At 48.3% G+C, this 17044-nt stretch overlaps 1 protein-coding gene and 1 pseudogene across 1 annotated transcript in view; one reads left to right on the top strand and one right to left on the bottom strand.

Moving 5' to 3' along the window:
* Positions 1–17044, bottom strand: part of nrxn3a (neurexin 3a) — a 2272338-nt gene that overhangs the window by 463822 nt on the left and 1791472 nt on the right. The window contains exon 13 of the mRNA XM_070879627.1: positions 6419–6600. Coding sequence (XP_070735728.1) covers positions 6419–6600 — 182 coding nt within the window. The remainder of the gene's footprint in view (positions 1–6418; positions 6601–17044) is intronic.
* LOC139263645 (U2 spliceosomal RNA) lies at positions 3512–3741 on the top strand (annotated as a pseudogene).

Raw genomic sequence — 17044 nt, 5'->3', positions numbered from 1 at the left:
TCCCAGCTCTGATCATCCTGGAGCCATGTCTCCCTAATCCCAATCACATCATATCTGTTAACATCTATTTGCACAGTTAATTCATCCACCTTATTACAGATACTCCTTGCATTAAGACACAAAACCTTCAGGCTTGTTTTTTTAACACCCTTTGTCCTTTTAGAATTATGATGTAGTGTGGCCCTTTTTATTTCTTGCCTTTGTTTACTCGGCCTTCCACTATTGCTTTTTACCTTTCTACCATCCGTTTCTGATTCCATATTACTTCGCCCTATCTCGCTGCATAGGTTCCCATCCCCCTGCCATATTAGTTTAAACACTCCCGAACTGCATTAGCAAATGTTACCCCCAGGACATCAGTTCCAGTCCTGCCCAAGTGCGGACCGTCCCTTTTGTACAGGTCCCACTTCCCCCAGAACTGGTTCCAATGTCCCAGGAATTTGAATCCCTCCCTCTTGCACCACTGCTCAAGCCACGTATTTATTCTAACTATCCTGCTCCCTCTACTCTGATTAGCACGTGGCACTGGTAGCAATCCAGAGATTACTACCTTTGAGGACCTACTTTTTAAATTGAACTCCTAGCTCCCTAAATTCAGCTTGTAGGATGAGAGCGAGAACTTGATCCAGATGGGAAACGGATCCCGTTCTCCCTCCCCTGTTCGACGGGGATCACATTCTACTAACCCCACCCCACCCCTTCCCCCTTTTATACCCGCCAAAACATTCTCCCTCTACTCCCCCTACACCTGGTTGATTTCACGGAAAGGTCAGCGCGTGTGCGGCAAGAGATATCGTTGGACAGGACGAAAGCCGCAAGTCATGACACTGTCACTAGTCACTTCATCCCCAATAAACCTGTTAACAATCCGTGGCACACACACAATGGGGCAAAGGAGAAGGTCAGGGACATGTTGGGGGGAGTTCAGTAACCCGGTGGGTGGGGAGGGGGAAGGAGGAACTTGGCCAGGGAGAGAAGGTCAGGAACCCGGCAGGGGTGGGGAAGGTCAGGGACATGTTGGCAGGTGGAGGGGGCAGCGGTCAGGAACTCATTAGAGGAGGAGGTCAGGAACTCGGGGGATGGGGGGGGGGTGGGGGAAGTGGGAAGGTCCAGAACTCAGGGGAGCAGGGGGGAGGGCGGAGTAGGTCAGGAACGCAACAGGGGGGGGGGAACGGTCAGGAACTTAACGGGGGGGTCAGGAACTCAGAGTGGGAGGGGGGGGGGGGGGGGAAGGCCCGGAACCCAGGATGGGGGAGGACAGAAGGTTAGAAACCCGGGTTGGGGGCATACCACTGTAGCAGAGCGATGGCTACAAAGCCAGGTCGCTGATTGCAGTGCGGGCAGGCACAGCAGGAGGGGTGAAGGAGCGGCAAAAGTCTGTAGATGGAAGTGACCGGGGCCCAGGAGAGGCGTGAGTCTGGGGCCCAGAAGAGGCATGGGCTCAGGGGCAGCACGGGCCAGCCTACACTGAGATATGTGTGCGCACTAGGCCCGTGCAGCAGAGCTGGTCTCCAGTTGTCTTGGGTAATCCTTGCCACTGGACCAAGACCTAGCTCTGTCAAGCCCGTGTGGTGGCTGGGGTGCAACGGCCACCACATGTTTAAAAAATCCACACACAGGCATCTTCCACCCTTCAAGATGTAGTTCGGGATCTGGAATATTAGGTGCTTCATTGAAACACCTGTGAACTCATTCCTTTTTGGCATGGAAGCAAGTCATCCTCGCCTCGAGGGACTGCCTATGATGATGATGGTAACGTAGTCAAATGTCCCAAGGCGCATCACAAGAGCGTTTTCAAATAAAATTTGATACCGGGCCACATAAGGAGAAATGAGGGCCGATGACCAAAAGCTTGATCAAAGAGGTAGGTTTTAAGGAGCATCTTAAAGGAAGAAAGAGAGGTAGAGAGGCGGAGAGGTTTAGGGAGGGAGTTCCAGAGCTTAGGGCCCAGGCAGCTGAAGGCACGGCCACCAATGGTTGAGCGATTGTAATCAGGGATGCTCAATGGCCAGAATTAGAGCAATACTGAACATCTCAGGGCAGGGTAGGGGGGGGCTGCGTTGTGGGGCTGAAGGAGATTACAGACATAGGGAGGGGTGAGACCATGGAGGGATTTGAAAACAAGGATGAGAATTTTAAAATCGAGGCGTTGCTTAATCGTGAGCCAATGTAGGTCAGCGAGCACAGGGGTGATGGGTGAGCGGGACTCGGTGCGAGTTAGGACACGGGCAACCGAGGTTTGGATCACCTCTAGTTTACGGAGGATGGAATGTGGGAGGCCAGTCAGGAGTGCGTTTGAGTCATCAAGTTTAGAGGTAAGACTGAGCCCAACCCCTTCCTTTATGACTGTATTCAGTCAGTGAAATCTTACTTTGTTTCTTTAATTTGTGTTATCTCAAGGCACAACAAAGAAAGCAAAATCTTATCTCAGAAAAGACAGGAAGCCTGATTAATGTTTCTCCCCATCCAAATTTAAGGGACCACTCACAAAATTGCAAAGCTGCTCATTTGTAAGTCCTGATCTTATGAGCCGGGGGCCGATAGTTATAGAGACATGCTTCTTTGTGTTTTCATCAAAAGAGTAGCATCTCCCTGTGCAGAGAAACTGGAACATTTATAGTCCGGCATAGCCTTTAATATTGCAATAGCTATAGTCCCTTACCAATATCATCCTCTCACACACAAGGCGTGCTGCCTAATATAAAATGGCAGAGATTACGACTTGCATGGAAACGCAAGCAGCAACAGGAGCTGCAAGTGCAGGGAGCTAATGACAGACAACAGACGCACGCGTGATACTTAGTAAATTACAGCCCGCAAGCAGGTAATTGAAAGCAAAGGCAGGAGAATGGTTGCTCAGAGATTGTTTGGGTCAGTGGTAGGCTGGCAATCAACAACACACTTAATAGCTTTGTAGCTTGTCATTTTCATTGTCTACATAACCTACAGTAACCTACAGCAAAGAACAAAGCTTTTGTTTCCAGCTGTGCTTTCCTCCTCTCTCCTGGCAGAACTGTTAAAACTGGGGAAATCGGAGGCCTGAGGTTTTCAGTGTTGAGCCGCCGAGGTGAGAAAGAGACATTTTTTTGTTTTTGTTTACACATAGGCCAGACTTTCCACTTCACATCGCTGGGCTAGCGCCCATATATCGCCCCAAAAAAGGTCTGCCATCGCCCTATTGACTGCAAAGTGGAAAGTTGGGCTGGTACACCGCCGGAAATTTGCCGGCCCAACTTTCGGCTCACATCGCCGAGATGATCGCTGATGTGATCACCCACACGTCACCCAGCGCAACTTTCAGCACACCGCGAGCACACCGCCGGGCTGATCACACACCATCCTGACTTGGAAATATATCGGCTGTTCCTTCATCGTCGCTGGGTCAAAATCCTGAGACTCCCTCCCTAATAGCACTGTGGGAGCACCTTCACCACACGGACTGCAGTGGTTCAAGATGGCGGCTCACCACCACCTTCTCAAGGGCAGCTAGGGATGGGCAATAAATGGCGGCCTTGCCTCTCGGCCTTTTGGCTAAGATCTGCATAACTAACCTGACCAGCCACCATGACTTCCGGGTGGTTTCTCCCTGGTCAGGAAGGTATATGCTTACATTTTTGTAAACAGGAGGTGGGTGGGATTGGTGACCCATCCACCTCCACGGAGGTGTGTGGGGGACCTGACCCATCCACCTCCATGGCACGAACCTGGTATTGCAGTACTTCCAGGAACGGTGCAGTGGCTCTAGGCCTTTTGGCTAAGAGCATTGGCGCAGAGTGATCCTTGACTGGTGCAGGGTGACCTCTGGCGTTTGACAAAGAATTGTAACGATTGGATAACGATTGGACATGAATTTAAAAAATAAAAAAAAATAAAAAAAAAATGGCGGCCTTGCCAGCGACGCCCACATCCCAGGAACAAATGTTTTTAAAAACAGACCACTCGGCCTAAATGGTCCGTGACGCCATTTATGCTCCTTACGATCCTCTGTGTTGAGATGAATAACATAGATGCATTTAAGGGGAAGCTAGATAAGAACATAAGAACATAAGAAATAGCAGGAGTAGGCCATTTGGCCCTTCGAGCCTGTTCCGCCATTCAATAAGATCATGGCTGATCTGATCATGGACTCAGCTCTACTTCCCTGCCCGCTCCCCACAACTCTTCACTCCCTTATCGCTCAAAAATCTGTCTATCTCCGCCTTAAATATATTCAATGTCCCAGCCTCCACAGCTCTCTGGGGCAGAGAATTCCACAGATTTACAACCCTCAGAGAATAAATTTCTCCTCATCTCAGTTTTAAATGAGCAGCCCCTTATTCTGAGACTGGCCCCTAGTTTTAGTTTTCCCTATGAGTGGAAATATCCTCTTTGCATCCACCTTGTCAAACCCCCTCATTATCTTATAAGTTTCAGTAAGATCACCTCTCATTTCTGAACTCCAATGAGTAGAGGCCCAACCTACTCAACCTTTCCTCATAAGTCAACCCCCTCATCTCCGGAATCAACCTAGTGAACCTTCTCTGAGCTGCCTCCAAAGCAAGTATATCCTTTCGGAAATACGGAGACCAAAACTGTACGCAGTATTCCAGGTGTGGCCTCACCAATAGCTTGTACAGCTGTAGCAGGACTTCTCTGCTTTAATACTCTATCCCCTTGCAATAAAAACCAACACATGGAGGGAGAAAAGGATAGAAGGATGTGCTGATGGGGTGAGATGAAGTCGGGGTGTGTGGAGACTCGTGTGGAGCATAAACACTGGCACGCCCTGTTGGGCCAAATGGCCTGTTGCTGTGCGGTACATTCCATGTAAAAAGTCGTTACAAATCTAGGGGAGGGGGAAAGGGATATTTGTCTTGACATCAATTTGCTTCTTCTGCCTTCACAATAAGTCGATGCAATAATATCCATGGTTGCACATTGTGCTGAGACAGCCTTCAACAATTGAATTCTTCTTTCCTGCTCATATGTTTTCCTCCTTTATTGCAAAGAATGTAACGATCGGAATGTGGTGTGAACGGAGTCCCGACAGTCACTGCCGTTCATCGCAAAGTCGTACACAAATCTGACAAGCAAACGCACACAGGGCTTGCCTCTTGCCATTTGAGGACCATTCCCCAACTTTAAGAGTCAAGCCATATACTCCACATGGTAGATTTTCAAACTGGCACACGGTATAAAAACGGACATTGCAGATTGGTCACTCATTTCGAAACACTGTCCGCACCTATCCCCCCACCGTCCAAGATTTTTATTCGCCTTGATATTAATTCCAGTTCTATGCCAAGCAGCAATTAGGAATTCCTTCCTCATATCGGAACACATCTTACATCAAAAGAATTACACTCTCATCCTTCGTCTGCTACACGGCAAACATTCACGTCCATATTCTCTCCCGCCACACTTTTAAAACGAAAAGCTAGATTTCTTTCCCGACGGTCTCTGGTCGAAATCCACAAACTGGACTGGCTTGACACCAGCAACCGATCGGAAACCAGCAGTTTCTCCGTCTTCGGGACTTATCCCGGAAAATATCCCGGTTCCCGGAACGCGAATCACACGCCCGCAGACCAAGAGCCCGCAAGGAACCCCGCCAGATGTTTTAAACCGGCGCGATTCGCGTTCCGGGAACCGGGATATTTTCCGGGATAAGTCCCGAAGACGGAGAAACTGCTGGTTTCCGATCGGAGCTGAGCGATTAAATCTGCGGGGCCGCTGGTTGAGAACAAGTGAAGAGGCCGAATTCGTTACAATGGGGACTTTTGAATTTTCACCTATATATTGGGGGAAATCGTATTCTGTGATCCCGTTCATTTTTTTCCTTAATAACTGGAGAACAGGCGGCCTTTCCGACAATATACAAAGTGGCGGCTTTTGCCCTTGACTAGCGGCAATAGTTCACAGTGACAGAATAAACCAAATCTGCCTGGATTGCACGGTGTCCAAGGTCTTCCTTTTTCTAGCCAGCGTCTAGGGCTCACAATACATCTTTTCCCAGGAGAACGGAGTGCCAGTGGCCGAGCAAATCACTCGGGGCAATAAATTACTTGCTCTGATGAGGAGGAGGAGGGGGTCGTGAGACCCGATATCTCCAGCCACCAGTGGCCCAACACCACAGGAGAGGAAAGCGGTGCAATTAGATTTGCTGTCATTAAACAAGATTAGTTCCATTCATCACCAAGACATGCAAGTAGCAGGCAAAGAACACGAGAGTTAATTCCTTTGCAAATCTGGACATGGTCTCTCTCTCTCTGTTCCAACGGTGAGCAGAGTTGTTCCGCTCACCGTCCTCTTGCCCTTAATCTGGTCGCGAACCAGGTGGCCTGCAGGTTTACTCTTTTTGTTGAGGGCATTATCGAAGAGGCCAGAGAGAGAGAGACGGTGGCCTTACAATCAGCAATTTGGTATCAAGGTTACTCACTATATGAAGCTGAAGGAAATCTCCCAGACCAGGAGCGCTGTCCACTCGCACCAGGATTGCATCTTTCACCGACGTGCTGAATCCGACGGCCAAGCGGTCGGTTCTCGTACTGGGCCTGTCGTTGGCCGGCCAGGTGTAGGTTATCAGCCCGCCCCCTCGGCCGAAGATGTAGGTCGTACCAGCTGTAAGGCAACAGGAGACAACCGTCAGCACCGTGCTTCGCGCAGTTATCGCCGAGCATTTCACAGTTACAAAATGATCCGGCCTCACCGGCTCAATCCCGTCACACCAAAACTAAATAAAACAAACCCCATCCCGCCGGCAATTTCCTCGCCGTGTCGTCCCCCCCCCACCCCCGATCAGCCGCCTGCTGAAAGATTCCGCCGGCGGAAACAGCGTTTATGCATCCGTCGGGGGTGGGGGTGGTTTCTGCCGATCCTCCGCCAAACTTACGCCGGCCAATCAGGAGAACCCGCCTGAGGAAATTCTCGGACAATATTGCATACAAATTACACACCATTCAGTCCAACTGGTCCGTGCCGCTGTTTATGCTCCACATGAGCTTCTTCCCACCTTACTTCATCTCACCCTATTGGTATATCCTTCTCATATACCCATCTAAAATTCAATAAGGCAACTTGGAATGTTTTGGCATCAAGGAATGTTGAGTATTTGTACGTTCCCCCCTACTTGGGTTGCTAGCCCTGATTGGACATATCTGTGGAGGTCTCAACAAGGTTGGCATAGACATGATGGGGCGAGAGGCCTCCTTCTGTGCTGTAAATTTCTATAATTCATTCCCATGACCTCCCACCTCCAATCGCCTCACCCCCACACTCCCGCCATTGGTCATCTGACACGCCTATCCTCACAGCACACCGCCTTCGCACTCAAACTGCACTTCAAAAGCACACAATTAGCTGTAAAGCACTTTGGAACGTCCTGAAAGGTGCTGTAGAAATGCCTTTCACAGCTCAGGCATCCAAAAGCACTTTACAGCCAATTTTGAGCTTTTGGAGTGTGGTCATTGTTATAATGTAGCAAAACACGGCAGTCAATTTGAGCACCACAAGCTCCCGCAAACAGCAATAAATGACCAGCTAATTTGAAGGATAAACATTGACCAGGGAGAACTCCCTGGCTCTTCTTCAAATATTGCCATGGGATCTTTTACAACCAACTGAGAGGGCAGACGGGGCTTCGGTTGAACGCCTCATCTGAAAGGCTGCACCTCCGACAGTGCGGCACTCCCTCAGCACTGCACTGAGAGTGTCAGCCTGGATTATTCACTCAAGTCTCTGTCATGGGACTTGAACCTTCTGAAGAAAGCACAGGACTAGTCAATCCAACCCACCGTGCACCATTGTGAGCTCAATCCAACCCATTTCATCTCTTGAGAAAATGTTTGGTAACATGCCCCTCTGCCCACTCACCCAGTAGAAAAATCAAGCAGGACTCAAGAATGTCTGTCCTTTGGCGATCGGTTTCCCAACCACCCCCACCCCACCTTGAAATAACAGTTCCAGGTCAGTTCCAAAGGTATATTTGTTGGCACGTTTATACTGATAGTGTCCCATTGGTGGCGCACAAAAACACCAAACTCCATACTACCAATGGTACCAGGGACCCGATTATTCAAAGACCCAAATCCTCTTGGCTTCAGAGACATGACCAACATGGGGGTACGGTAACATCGCAGTTATATTACTGGACTAGTAATCCAGAGGCCAGGACTAATGATCTGGAGACATGAGTTCATAATTCCACCAAGGCAGCTGGGGAATTTAAATTCAGTTAATTAAATAAATCTGGAATAAAAAGCTAATATCGGCGATGGTGACCACGATTGTCGTAAAAACCTCATCTCGTTCACTAATGTCCTTTAGGGAAGGAAATCTGCCGTCCTTACCCGATCTGGCCCATACGTGGCTCCAGACACACAGCAATGTGGTTGACTCTTAACTGTCCTCTGAAATAGCCCAGCAAGCCCCTCACCACTACTACCTTCTCGAGGACAATTAGGGATGGGCAATAAATGCTGGTCTTACCGGCGACGCCCACATCCCGTGAATGTTTAAAAATGCACCTGTTTCGCATTGGCTCTCTGATAGGACCAACACCACTCGAAAAAGAGAGAGAGAGAGAGAGAGAGAGAGAGAGTGTTGCTCTTGGAGGTGAAGGTTTCCTTGGATTCCTGATATCAATGAAGAGAAGTCTTTATCTGTCCTCGTCCTAATCACCTTTATTCTGATTCCGCACCAATTCGTTCTCAACGGCTTTGACTGACTCAGTATTAACCTCCTAAAAACAAGGTTCTTATTACAGGATGCACTTTAGTCGTTTGGTTTGAATCCCTGCTATTATGTTAATTTTATTCAATGGAATGTCTTTAAAGTCAATCTTTGTAGCACTTTAAGATCATTTTCTTTATGTGTCTTTTTCTCATCTAGAAAAATTATTTCCAATTTTTAGGCTTAACTCATTCTTCAAAGGAATAACCTATCAAGCTTTGGAGAGCAGTCTTAGCAATACACTAGAAATGTTATCACCTGGTCCATTCTTCACCAATGAGCTACTGACGGTGGTGCCAGAACTCGAAGGCTGTGATTACATGAGGAATAGGTTTAATGCATTCTTATTCCAGGTTAGTGATGGCTAATTTGTATAATGATAAAACAAGATGGACTACACTGGATCAGAATGAGATCTATCACTGCCCATCTCTTTTTCTCACCTTCCCTCTCTCATATCACTGGACTCAATCCAAAGTGAGGCCTATCACTCTGCCAGTCCTCGGGGCCGAAATCTCCCCGCGCTGGATTTGCGATGATTCATTTTGCACCAGTGCGGAAACGCACGAGCCGGTGCGGATTTGTCCTCATTTAGGAAACAAAATGGCGGTGTTGTTAAGCGTGCGTTCTTGCAGCGTTCCTGGGGCACTACTCACATCGGCGCGACGCTGATGATGTCAGCATTGATGTGTCATGGCCCGTCGAGTCGCAACGTCCCTCCCCTTTTCTTAATGGGGGGTGGGTGGGGGGGAGGGGCCGCTGCAATCTGAGCAGCACCTTCATTGCCGCCCATTGGGCCAGCGGGTAGGGTGTCATCTGGGCCCACTAAAAAGTTGGCCGACGCAAAAAAAGATGGCGGCCGCCGCCGCAGCACCTCCCCTTTAAGGGCAGCCGGGGCACCACAACCACCGCGGCTTCTCGCACCAAGAAGCTGTTGGTGACATCGCCCCATGCAGATCTTGCTCCCAAGGGGGCAATTTTCCCCGTGGAGTGCAAAGCGGTTGGCGAGGACGGGGGGGGGGGGGTAAGGGGTCAGTGTGCATGGCAATCCCTTTACCCCCTTGCCGATGCGCTGCGCAAACCCTTTTTCCCCGGGGGCAATTTCGGGAGGAGCACTCTGTGCGCAGTGCCCGGGCAAAAACCCTTTAGCGCTTCCTTATCGCCATCCGCCGGCATTAACTGGCCCGGCGCAAAGGGGCAATTTCAGCCCCCTAGTCTCTACCGCTACTCTCCTTCCAATATATAAGAACATAAGAAATAGGAGCAGGAGTAGGCCATGATCAGTAAGATCGCGGCTGATCTTCTACCTCAACTCCTCTTTCCCGCACTATCCCCTTATCCCTTGATTCCCCGAGTGTCCAACAATCTATCGATCTCAGCCTTGAACACATTCAATGATTCAGGAGCCACAGCCCTCTGGAATAGAGAATCACAAAGATTCACAATCCTCTGAATGAAGAAGTTTCTGTTCATCTCAGGCCTAAACTACTGACCCCTTATCCTGATACTAGTTCTAGATTCTCCAGCCAGGGGAAACAGCCTCTCAGCATCTACCTTCCATCTCAAACCCTCTAAGGATTTTATACATTTTATTGAGATCACCTCTCATTCTTCTAAACTCTAGGTAAGATGGGCCTAGTCTACTCAATCTCTCCCCATAGGACAATACTCCCATCCCAGGAATCAATCTAGTGAACCTTCATTGTATCCCCTCTAAGGCAACTATGTCCTTCATTAGATAAAGAGGCCAAAACTGTAACATATATAGTTATAGACTTCAGGATGATATAGATATAAGAACATAAGAATTAGGAACAGGAGTAGGCCATCTAGCCCCTCGAGCCTGCTCCGTCATTCAACAAGATCATGGCTGATCTGGCCATGGACTCAGCTCCACTTACCCGCCCGCTCCCCGTAACCCTTAATTCCCTTATTGGTTAAAAATCTATGATGGAATGGGCAGAAGCATGGCAGATGCAGTTCAATGCGTAGAAGTGGAAAGTGATGCGCTGTGGAAGGACTAATATGGAAAGGTAGCATACTATAAATGATTTGGTTTTGAAAAGTGTCGATGAGCAGAGAGACCTTGGTGTCCATATACACAAATCCTGGCAGGGCAGGTTGATAAGGTGGTTAAAAAAGCACTTGGGTTTATAATTAGAGGAATAGAATGCAAAAGCAAAGAGATCATGCTCGAACTTTATAAATCACTGGTTAGGCCTCAGCTGGAGCAGTGTGGACAATCATGGGCACCACATTTCAGGAAAGATGTAAAGAGATTAGAAAGGGTACGTGCAGAGGAGCTTTACCAGGATGTTACCAGGGATGGGGAACTTCAGTTATGAGGGGAGGTTGGAAAAGTTCGGACGGTTCTCCTTTGGAACAGAAAAGGTTAAGAGATGACCTGATAAAGGTTTTCAAGATGATGAGAAGGTTTGATGGAGTGGAGGGAAATGATTCCCTTGGGTGAGTGGGTCATTAACCAGAGGTCCCACATTCAAAGCCATTGGCAAAAGATCTGGAGGGGAGATGAGGAGAAATCTTTTCACTCGGAGAGTTGTCGTGATCTGAAACGCCCTACCTGAAAAGGTGGTGGGAGCTGATTTCATGAATAATATTAAGGGGAGTGGGACGGGTACTGGAGGATGAGGAACTTACAGGGTTACGGACAACAAGCCAGGACGTGGGACTAAGCACGACTGGCACAGTCACGACGGGCCAACTGGTCTCCTTCTGTGCTGTGAGTTTCTATGATTCTGTATGAAACAAGTCGAACTAGCCCCAGCCCATTGTCAGGCTTCTCTCTACAGCTTTATATACAAGTCTCTCTCGAATGGTAAAAGCAAAACCATTCTCAGTTGTCATTGAGGCCTGTCGCTGTGGGCTCCATTTCAACACTTCTAATTTAGTATTGGCTTGTATGGCAGCAGTGTCTAAGCAGGTAGCACTCTGATCAGAAAGCTGTGGGCTGAAGTCCCTCTCCAGGGACTTGGATCACAAAATCTAGACTGACACTTCAGTGCTTTGTTGTCGGAGGTGCCATCTTTCGGATGAGACGTTAAACCGAGGCCCCGTCTGCCCTCTCAGGTGAAAAGTAAAAGATCCCTCGGTACTATTTCAAAGAAGAACAGGGGAGTTATCCCTGGTGTCTTGATCAATATTTGTCCCTCAATCAACATAACAAAAACAAATGATCTGGTCATTATTACATTGCTGTTTGTGGGAGCTTGCTGTGCGCAAATAGAATAAGAGGCTGCCCATTTAAAACTGAGATGAGGAGGAATTTCTTCTCTCAGAGGAATTTGCTGCCTCAGAAGGCTGTGGAAGCTGGGTCATTGAATATATTTAAGACAGAGATAGACAGTTTTTTAACCAATAAGGGAATAAAGAGATATGGGTAGTGGGCAGGGAATCCATGATCGGATCAGCCATGATCGTATTAAATGGCGGAGCAGGCTCGAGGGGCCATAAGGCCTACTCCTGCTCCTAGTTCTTATGTTCTTATAAATTGTGGTGTGCTTCCCACGTTAAACAGCGACTACACATCAAAAGTACTTCATTGGCTGCAAAGAGCTTTGGCATGTCCTGAGGTTGTGAAAGGCGCTATATAAATGCAAGTTCTGTCTTTATCTCTACTGCCCAACCACCCCAAACCAAACCATCCATTAAGCGCACATTCAACTCACCGATATAGATCGGTCCAAAGGCATCAGTTGGAAGCCACCACTACTCCTGCACTAACTTACACAAGATTCATAACTTAACTGTTTTTATTGCATTCCTGCAATGAGAAACAATACCAAGCTGGGGCTGCGCTTACTGCACGGCCTCATTGAATCTATTGCAGATGCAGTGACACACAATGTGCGCTGGGTTATTAGAAAATTGAACATCTTAATTCAGCGTCGCATCCCGATATAAACCTAACACTGACACAAAAGCACCGCGCCCTCCTGGCGTATTCATGGCCAAAGCCCCATATGTCATTGAAAACACATCCTCAATATGGCAATTCACATTGACTTAGAGCAGGCCGTCTGAAGGACAGATGCTACCTTTCACAGGGGAAGCAAAAGGCCCCAGAGCCAGCTGTCCCTGCTACAATCCGTGTTAATAGAAGGCAACAGAAAATAAACACGGGACTTTTAGCCTCCAGCATTATGGCTTAAAAATTAATTAGCTTAATCCTAGCTGGATCAGTAGTAAAGGTGACACAACAACAATAACAACCTTCATTTCTATAGCGCCCTTAATGTAGTGAAGCATCCCAAGGGCTTTTCACTGGAGCGTTATCAGACCAAGTATTGACATCGAGCCAAAGAAACAGATATTAGGTGACTAAAAGCATGGTCAGAGGTAGCTTTTAAGGAGCATCTTGAAGGAGAGTGGGGTGGAGAGGTTTAGCGAGGCGATCCCAGAGCTTAGGGCCGAGACGGCTGACGGCATCAATGCCGATGGTGGGGTGAAGGGAGTGAGGGGCGGACAAGAGGCCAGAGTTGTACGGCTGGAGAAGGTTAAAGTAGATAGGGAGTGGAGAGGCCAGGGAGGGATTTGAGCATGAGAATGAGATTTTTAAAACTGATAGAACTGGCCCCAATACTCCTGGGTGAAATTGGGGGAAATATCAGTCAATGTTACATAGGATTACACAGGATATATGACACAGAAACAGGCCATTTGGCCCAACCAGTCCATGCCGGTGTTTATGCTCCACTCGAGCCTCCTCCTGCCTTTCCTCATCTAAATCTATTAGCATCACCCTCTATTCTTTATCTCACATGGGATCTCATAGAAACATATAAAATTCTGACGGGATTGGACAGGTTAGATGCAGGAAAAATGTTCCCGATGTTGGGGAAGTCCAGAACCAGGGGTCACAGTCTATGGATAAGGGGTAAGCCATTTAGGACTGAGATGAGGAGAAACTTCTTCACTCAGAGAATTGTGAACCTGTGGAATTCTCTACCACAGAAAGTTGTTGAGGCCAGTTCGTTAGATATATTCAAAAGGAAGTTAGATGTGGCCCTTACAGCTAAAGAGATCAGGGGTTATGGAGAGAAGGCAGGAATAGGGTACTGAAGTTGCATGATCAGCCATGATCTTATTGAATGGTGGTGCAGGCTCGAAGGGCCGAATGGCCTACTCCTGCACCTATTTTCTATGTTTCTATGTTTCTATGTATTCCCTTCTCCCTCATATGCTTGTCCAACCTCCCCTTAAATGCAGCTGCACTATTCCTGCTGCTGTTCACTACACAATGACATTGTAACAGTGACATATTAACACTTCAATTGATATAAAAATGAATTCATATCACTTTAATATCCCAAAGCATTTCACATCAATGAATTACTGTTGAAGTGCAGCGACTGTTGTTAGGTAAGTAAATGCACCAGCATTCTGTGTCCGCAATGCCCACAAGTAGCCATGAGATGATTGGCCAGTCAGTCTATTTTTGGTGCCGTTTGGTTGTGGCGGGAATGTTGGCCAGGCCACTGGGAGAACTTCGCTGCTGCAGGTGGACATCAGGCGAGGGCGAGACTGGGCTCGGGTACAGTGCCCTCTGTGCTCGACTATCGCTTGGACTGGGCCACATGCAACGCGGGAACAGGAGGAGGCCGTTCGGCCCCTCGAGTCTGTTCATCCCTTCAATTTCATCATGGCTGATCTGCATCTTAACTCTGCATCTACCCGCCTTGGTTCCGTAACCCTCAATACCCCTTGCCGAACAGAAACCTATTAACTTTGCGTCGCTGCAGAAGTGTGGGTCACCGTCTTTCCGAGCAGTGGAGGGAAAATCAAGGTCGGGAGTACGGCAAATGAAGTGTTCACCTTTCATACACCCCATGAGGCAATGCGTGAAGATGACAGTATGGAGGCCGGCTAGTGAGCTAGGATGGAGGTGGTAAATAATGGCAAGGGCAGAATTACAAGGGAGAATATAATCATCATCATCATCATAGGCAGTCACTCGAAATCGAGGAAGACTTGCTTCCACTCTAAAAGTGAGTCCTTAGGTGGCTGAACAGTCCAATATGGGAATTACAGCCTCTGTCACAGGTGGGACAGACAGTCGTTGAAGGAAAGGGCGGGTGGGGAGTCTGGTTTGCCGCACGCGCCTTCCGCTGCCTGTGCTTGTTTTCTGCATGCTCTCGGCGACGAGACTCGAGGTGCTCAGCGCCCTCCCGGATGCACTTCCTCCACTTTGGGCTGTCTTTGACCAGGGATTCCCAGGTGCTTGGTAGGGTTATTACACTTTAAGGAGGAAAGAGAGGTAGAAAGACGGAGAGGTTTAGACAGGGAGTTCCAGAGCTTGGGGCCTAGGCAACAGAAGGCACGGCTACCAATGGTTGAGCGATTATAATCAGGGATGCTCAAGAGGAGCGCAGACACCTCGGGGGGTTGTGGGGCTGGAGGAGATTACAGAGACAGGGAGGGGCGAGGCCATGGAGGGATTTGAAAATAAGGATGAGAATTTTGAAATCGAGGTTTGCTTAAACAGAAGCCAACGTAGGGCAGTGAGCACAGGGATGATGGGTGAGTGCGACTTGGTGCGAGTTAGGACACGGATAGAGATATGTTCTAAATATATATATATATATCCACCGGACATCCCAATGTGCTTTCTTTCAGCTTTGTTCAGTAACATCGCATTTGAAAAACATCAACTCAAAACTATTTTTTTTTCTTCCCTTTCATGGATTCAAACAGGCTTTGATGGGATTGACGTATGGCTTTTCTTTTGACGTCTATGTTTCTTCTTAACCTGAAGGACCACAATCATTGCCCACTGCCCAGGACCTTCCTTGAGGAGTCTTTCCTAATGCCCAAGCCTGGGCAAGGAGTGTTGCCAGTCGAATAACCTGGAGAACTTTGATATTTCCTTTCCCTGCTCCATGGGCAATATGGCCATTGGTGGCGCTCCAACTGCTCCCCAACTGAGAGTCAACTCAGCAAAGCTGAAGGGTTTCACCGCTGACCTTTCTGGTCCGTCCGGCTCAGTTCCACAGTGGGCAACCCTCAGTCCCTCCTGAATCAAACTTTATTTCATTTATATTAAACCGAATCAGTTGTGGTATCAGATAATCAGGACAGCATTGGCACACTCCTGAACATAAGATACTCGGACCTTTATGGAGTGATCAGCACCACTCTACCCAAGAGAATATCTAAGGTAAGTCCAATAGTTATAACAGCTTCTCCGATGAAGACATTGACCCACCAAAATTAAGTGCTACTATAAGATGATAAGAGAGCAGAAAATGGAAAGTTCATAAGTCAAAAAGGAAGACTTGCATTTATATAGCGCCTTTCATGACCACCGGACATCCCAAAGTGCTTTCCAGACAGTGAAGTACTTTTTGAAGTGTAGTTAGTGTTGTAATCTAGAATACGTGGCAACCAATCTGCGCACAGCAAGCTCCCACAAACAGCAATGTGATAATGAGCAGATAATCTGTTTCTGTGATGTTGGTTGAGGGATAAATATTGGGTAGGACACCGGATAAGTCCACTACTTCCGCAGACCATGTACAACCTGCTTTATCAGGGTGTCGACTCCATCTATTTAATCCCCCAAAGGAAGGCTTTATGCAAACTCTTCCTGATTACCAAAAGGTAATCAAGTACATCTCCAAAATATTCAACCATCATCACCTCTCCACTCTGCTCTGTTGCCCTCCACAGGAAACAATCCTCTCTCTCAGTCCGCTGCGGCAATACACCATTGTGCCTCATGGATTATGAATGGAGGCATCGAGTACAAAAGCAAAGAGGTTACGCTAAACCTTTGCGAACCATTGCTTAGGTCTCAGCTGGAATATTGTGGCCAATTCTGGGCACCGCACTTTAGGAAGGATATCAAGGCCTTGGAGAGGGTGCAGAGGAGATTTAGCAGAATGGTACCAGGGACTACAAAAGAGTTGGAGCAGCGTACCACTTCAACCTCCAGCGCGAGCTGCTCAAAGTGTGCGCCGATTTTGAGATGGGCGACTGGGTGATGTCATCAAAACCCTGGTCGCTGTTTTGGAGCGTGGGCAGGAACATCGGCAGGGCCTAGGTACAGAGGAGTGGGAAGGTCGGGGCGGATGAACGGTGTGAGATCGCGGCTGAGGTGCAGTGATTGATTTTGTGGTGGAGGAGCGGCGAGAGATCATGGCGGAGGTGAGGCGAATGTTTGGTGGAGGAATGGCGAGAGATCGTGGCGGAGATGCGGTGAATGTTTGTGGCGGAGGAGCGGTGAGAGAATGTGGTGGGGGTGCAGCAAATGAGGGTATGGGGCCCAGAAGAGGCGAGGGCCCAGGGGCAGCACTGGCCAGCCCACACTGCGATAGGT

This window comes from Pristiophorus japonicus, chromosome 4 (genome assembly GCF_044704955.1).
Source record: "Pristiophorus japonicus isolate sPriJap1 chromosome 4, sPriJap1.hap1, whole genome shotgun sequence".
Taxonomy (NCBI): domain Eukaryota; kingdom Metazoa; phylum Chordata; class Chondrichthyes; family Pristiophoridae; genus Pristiophorus; species Pristiophorus japonicus.
The sequence above is the reverse complement of the archived record's forward strand: the minus strand, read 5'-3'. Positions and strand labels throughout refer to the sequence as shown.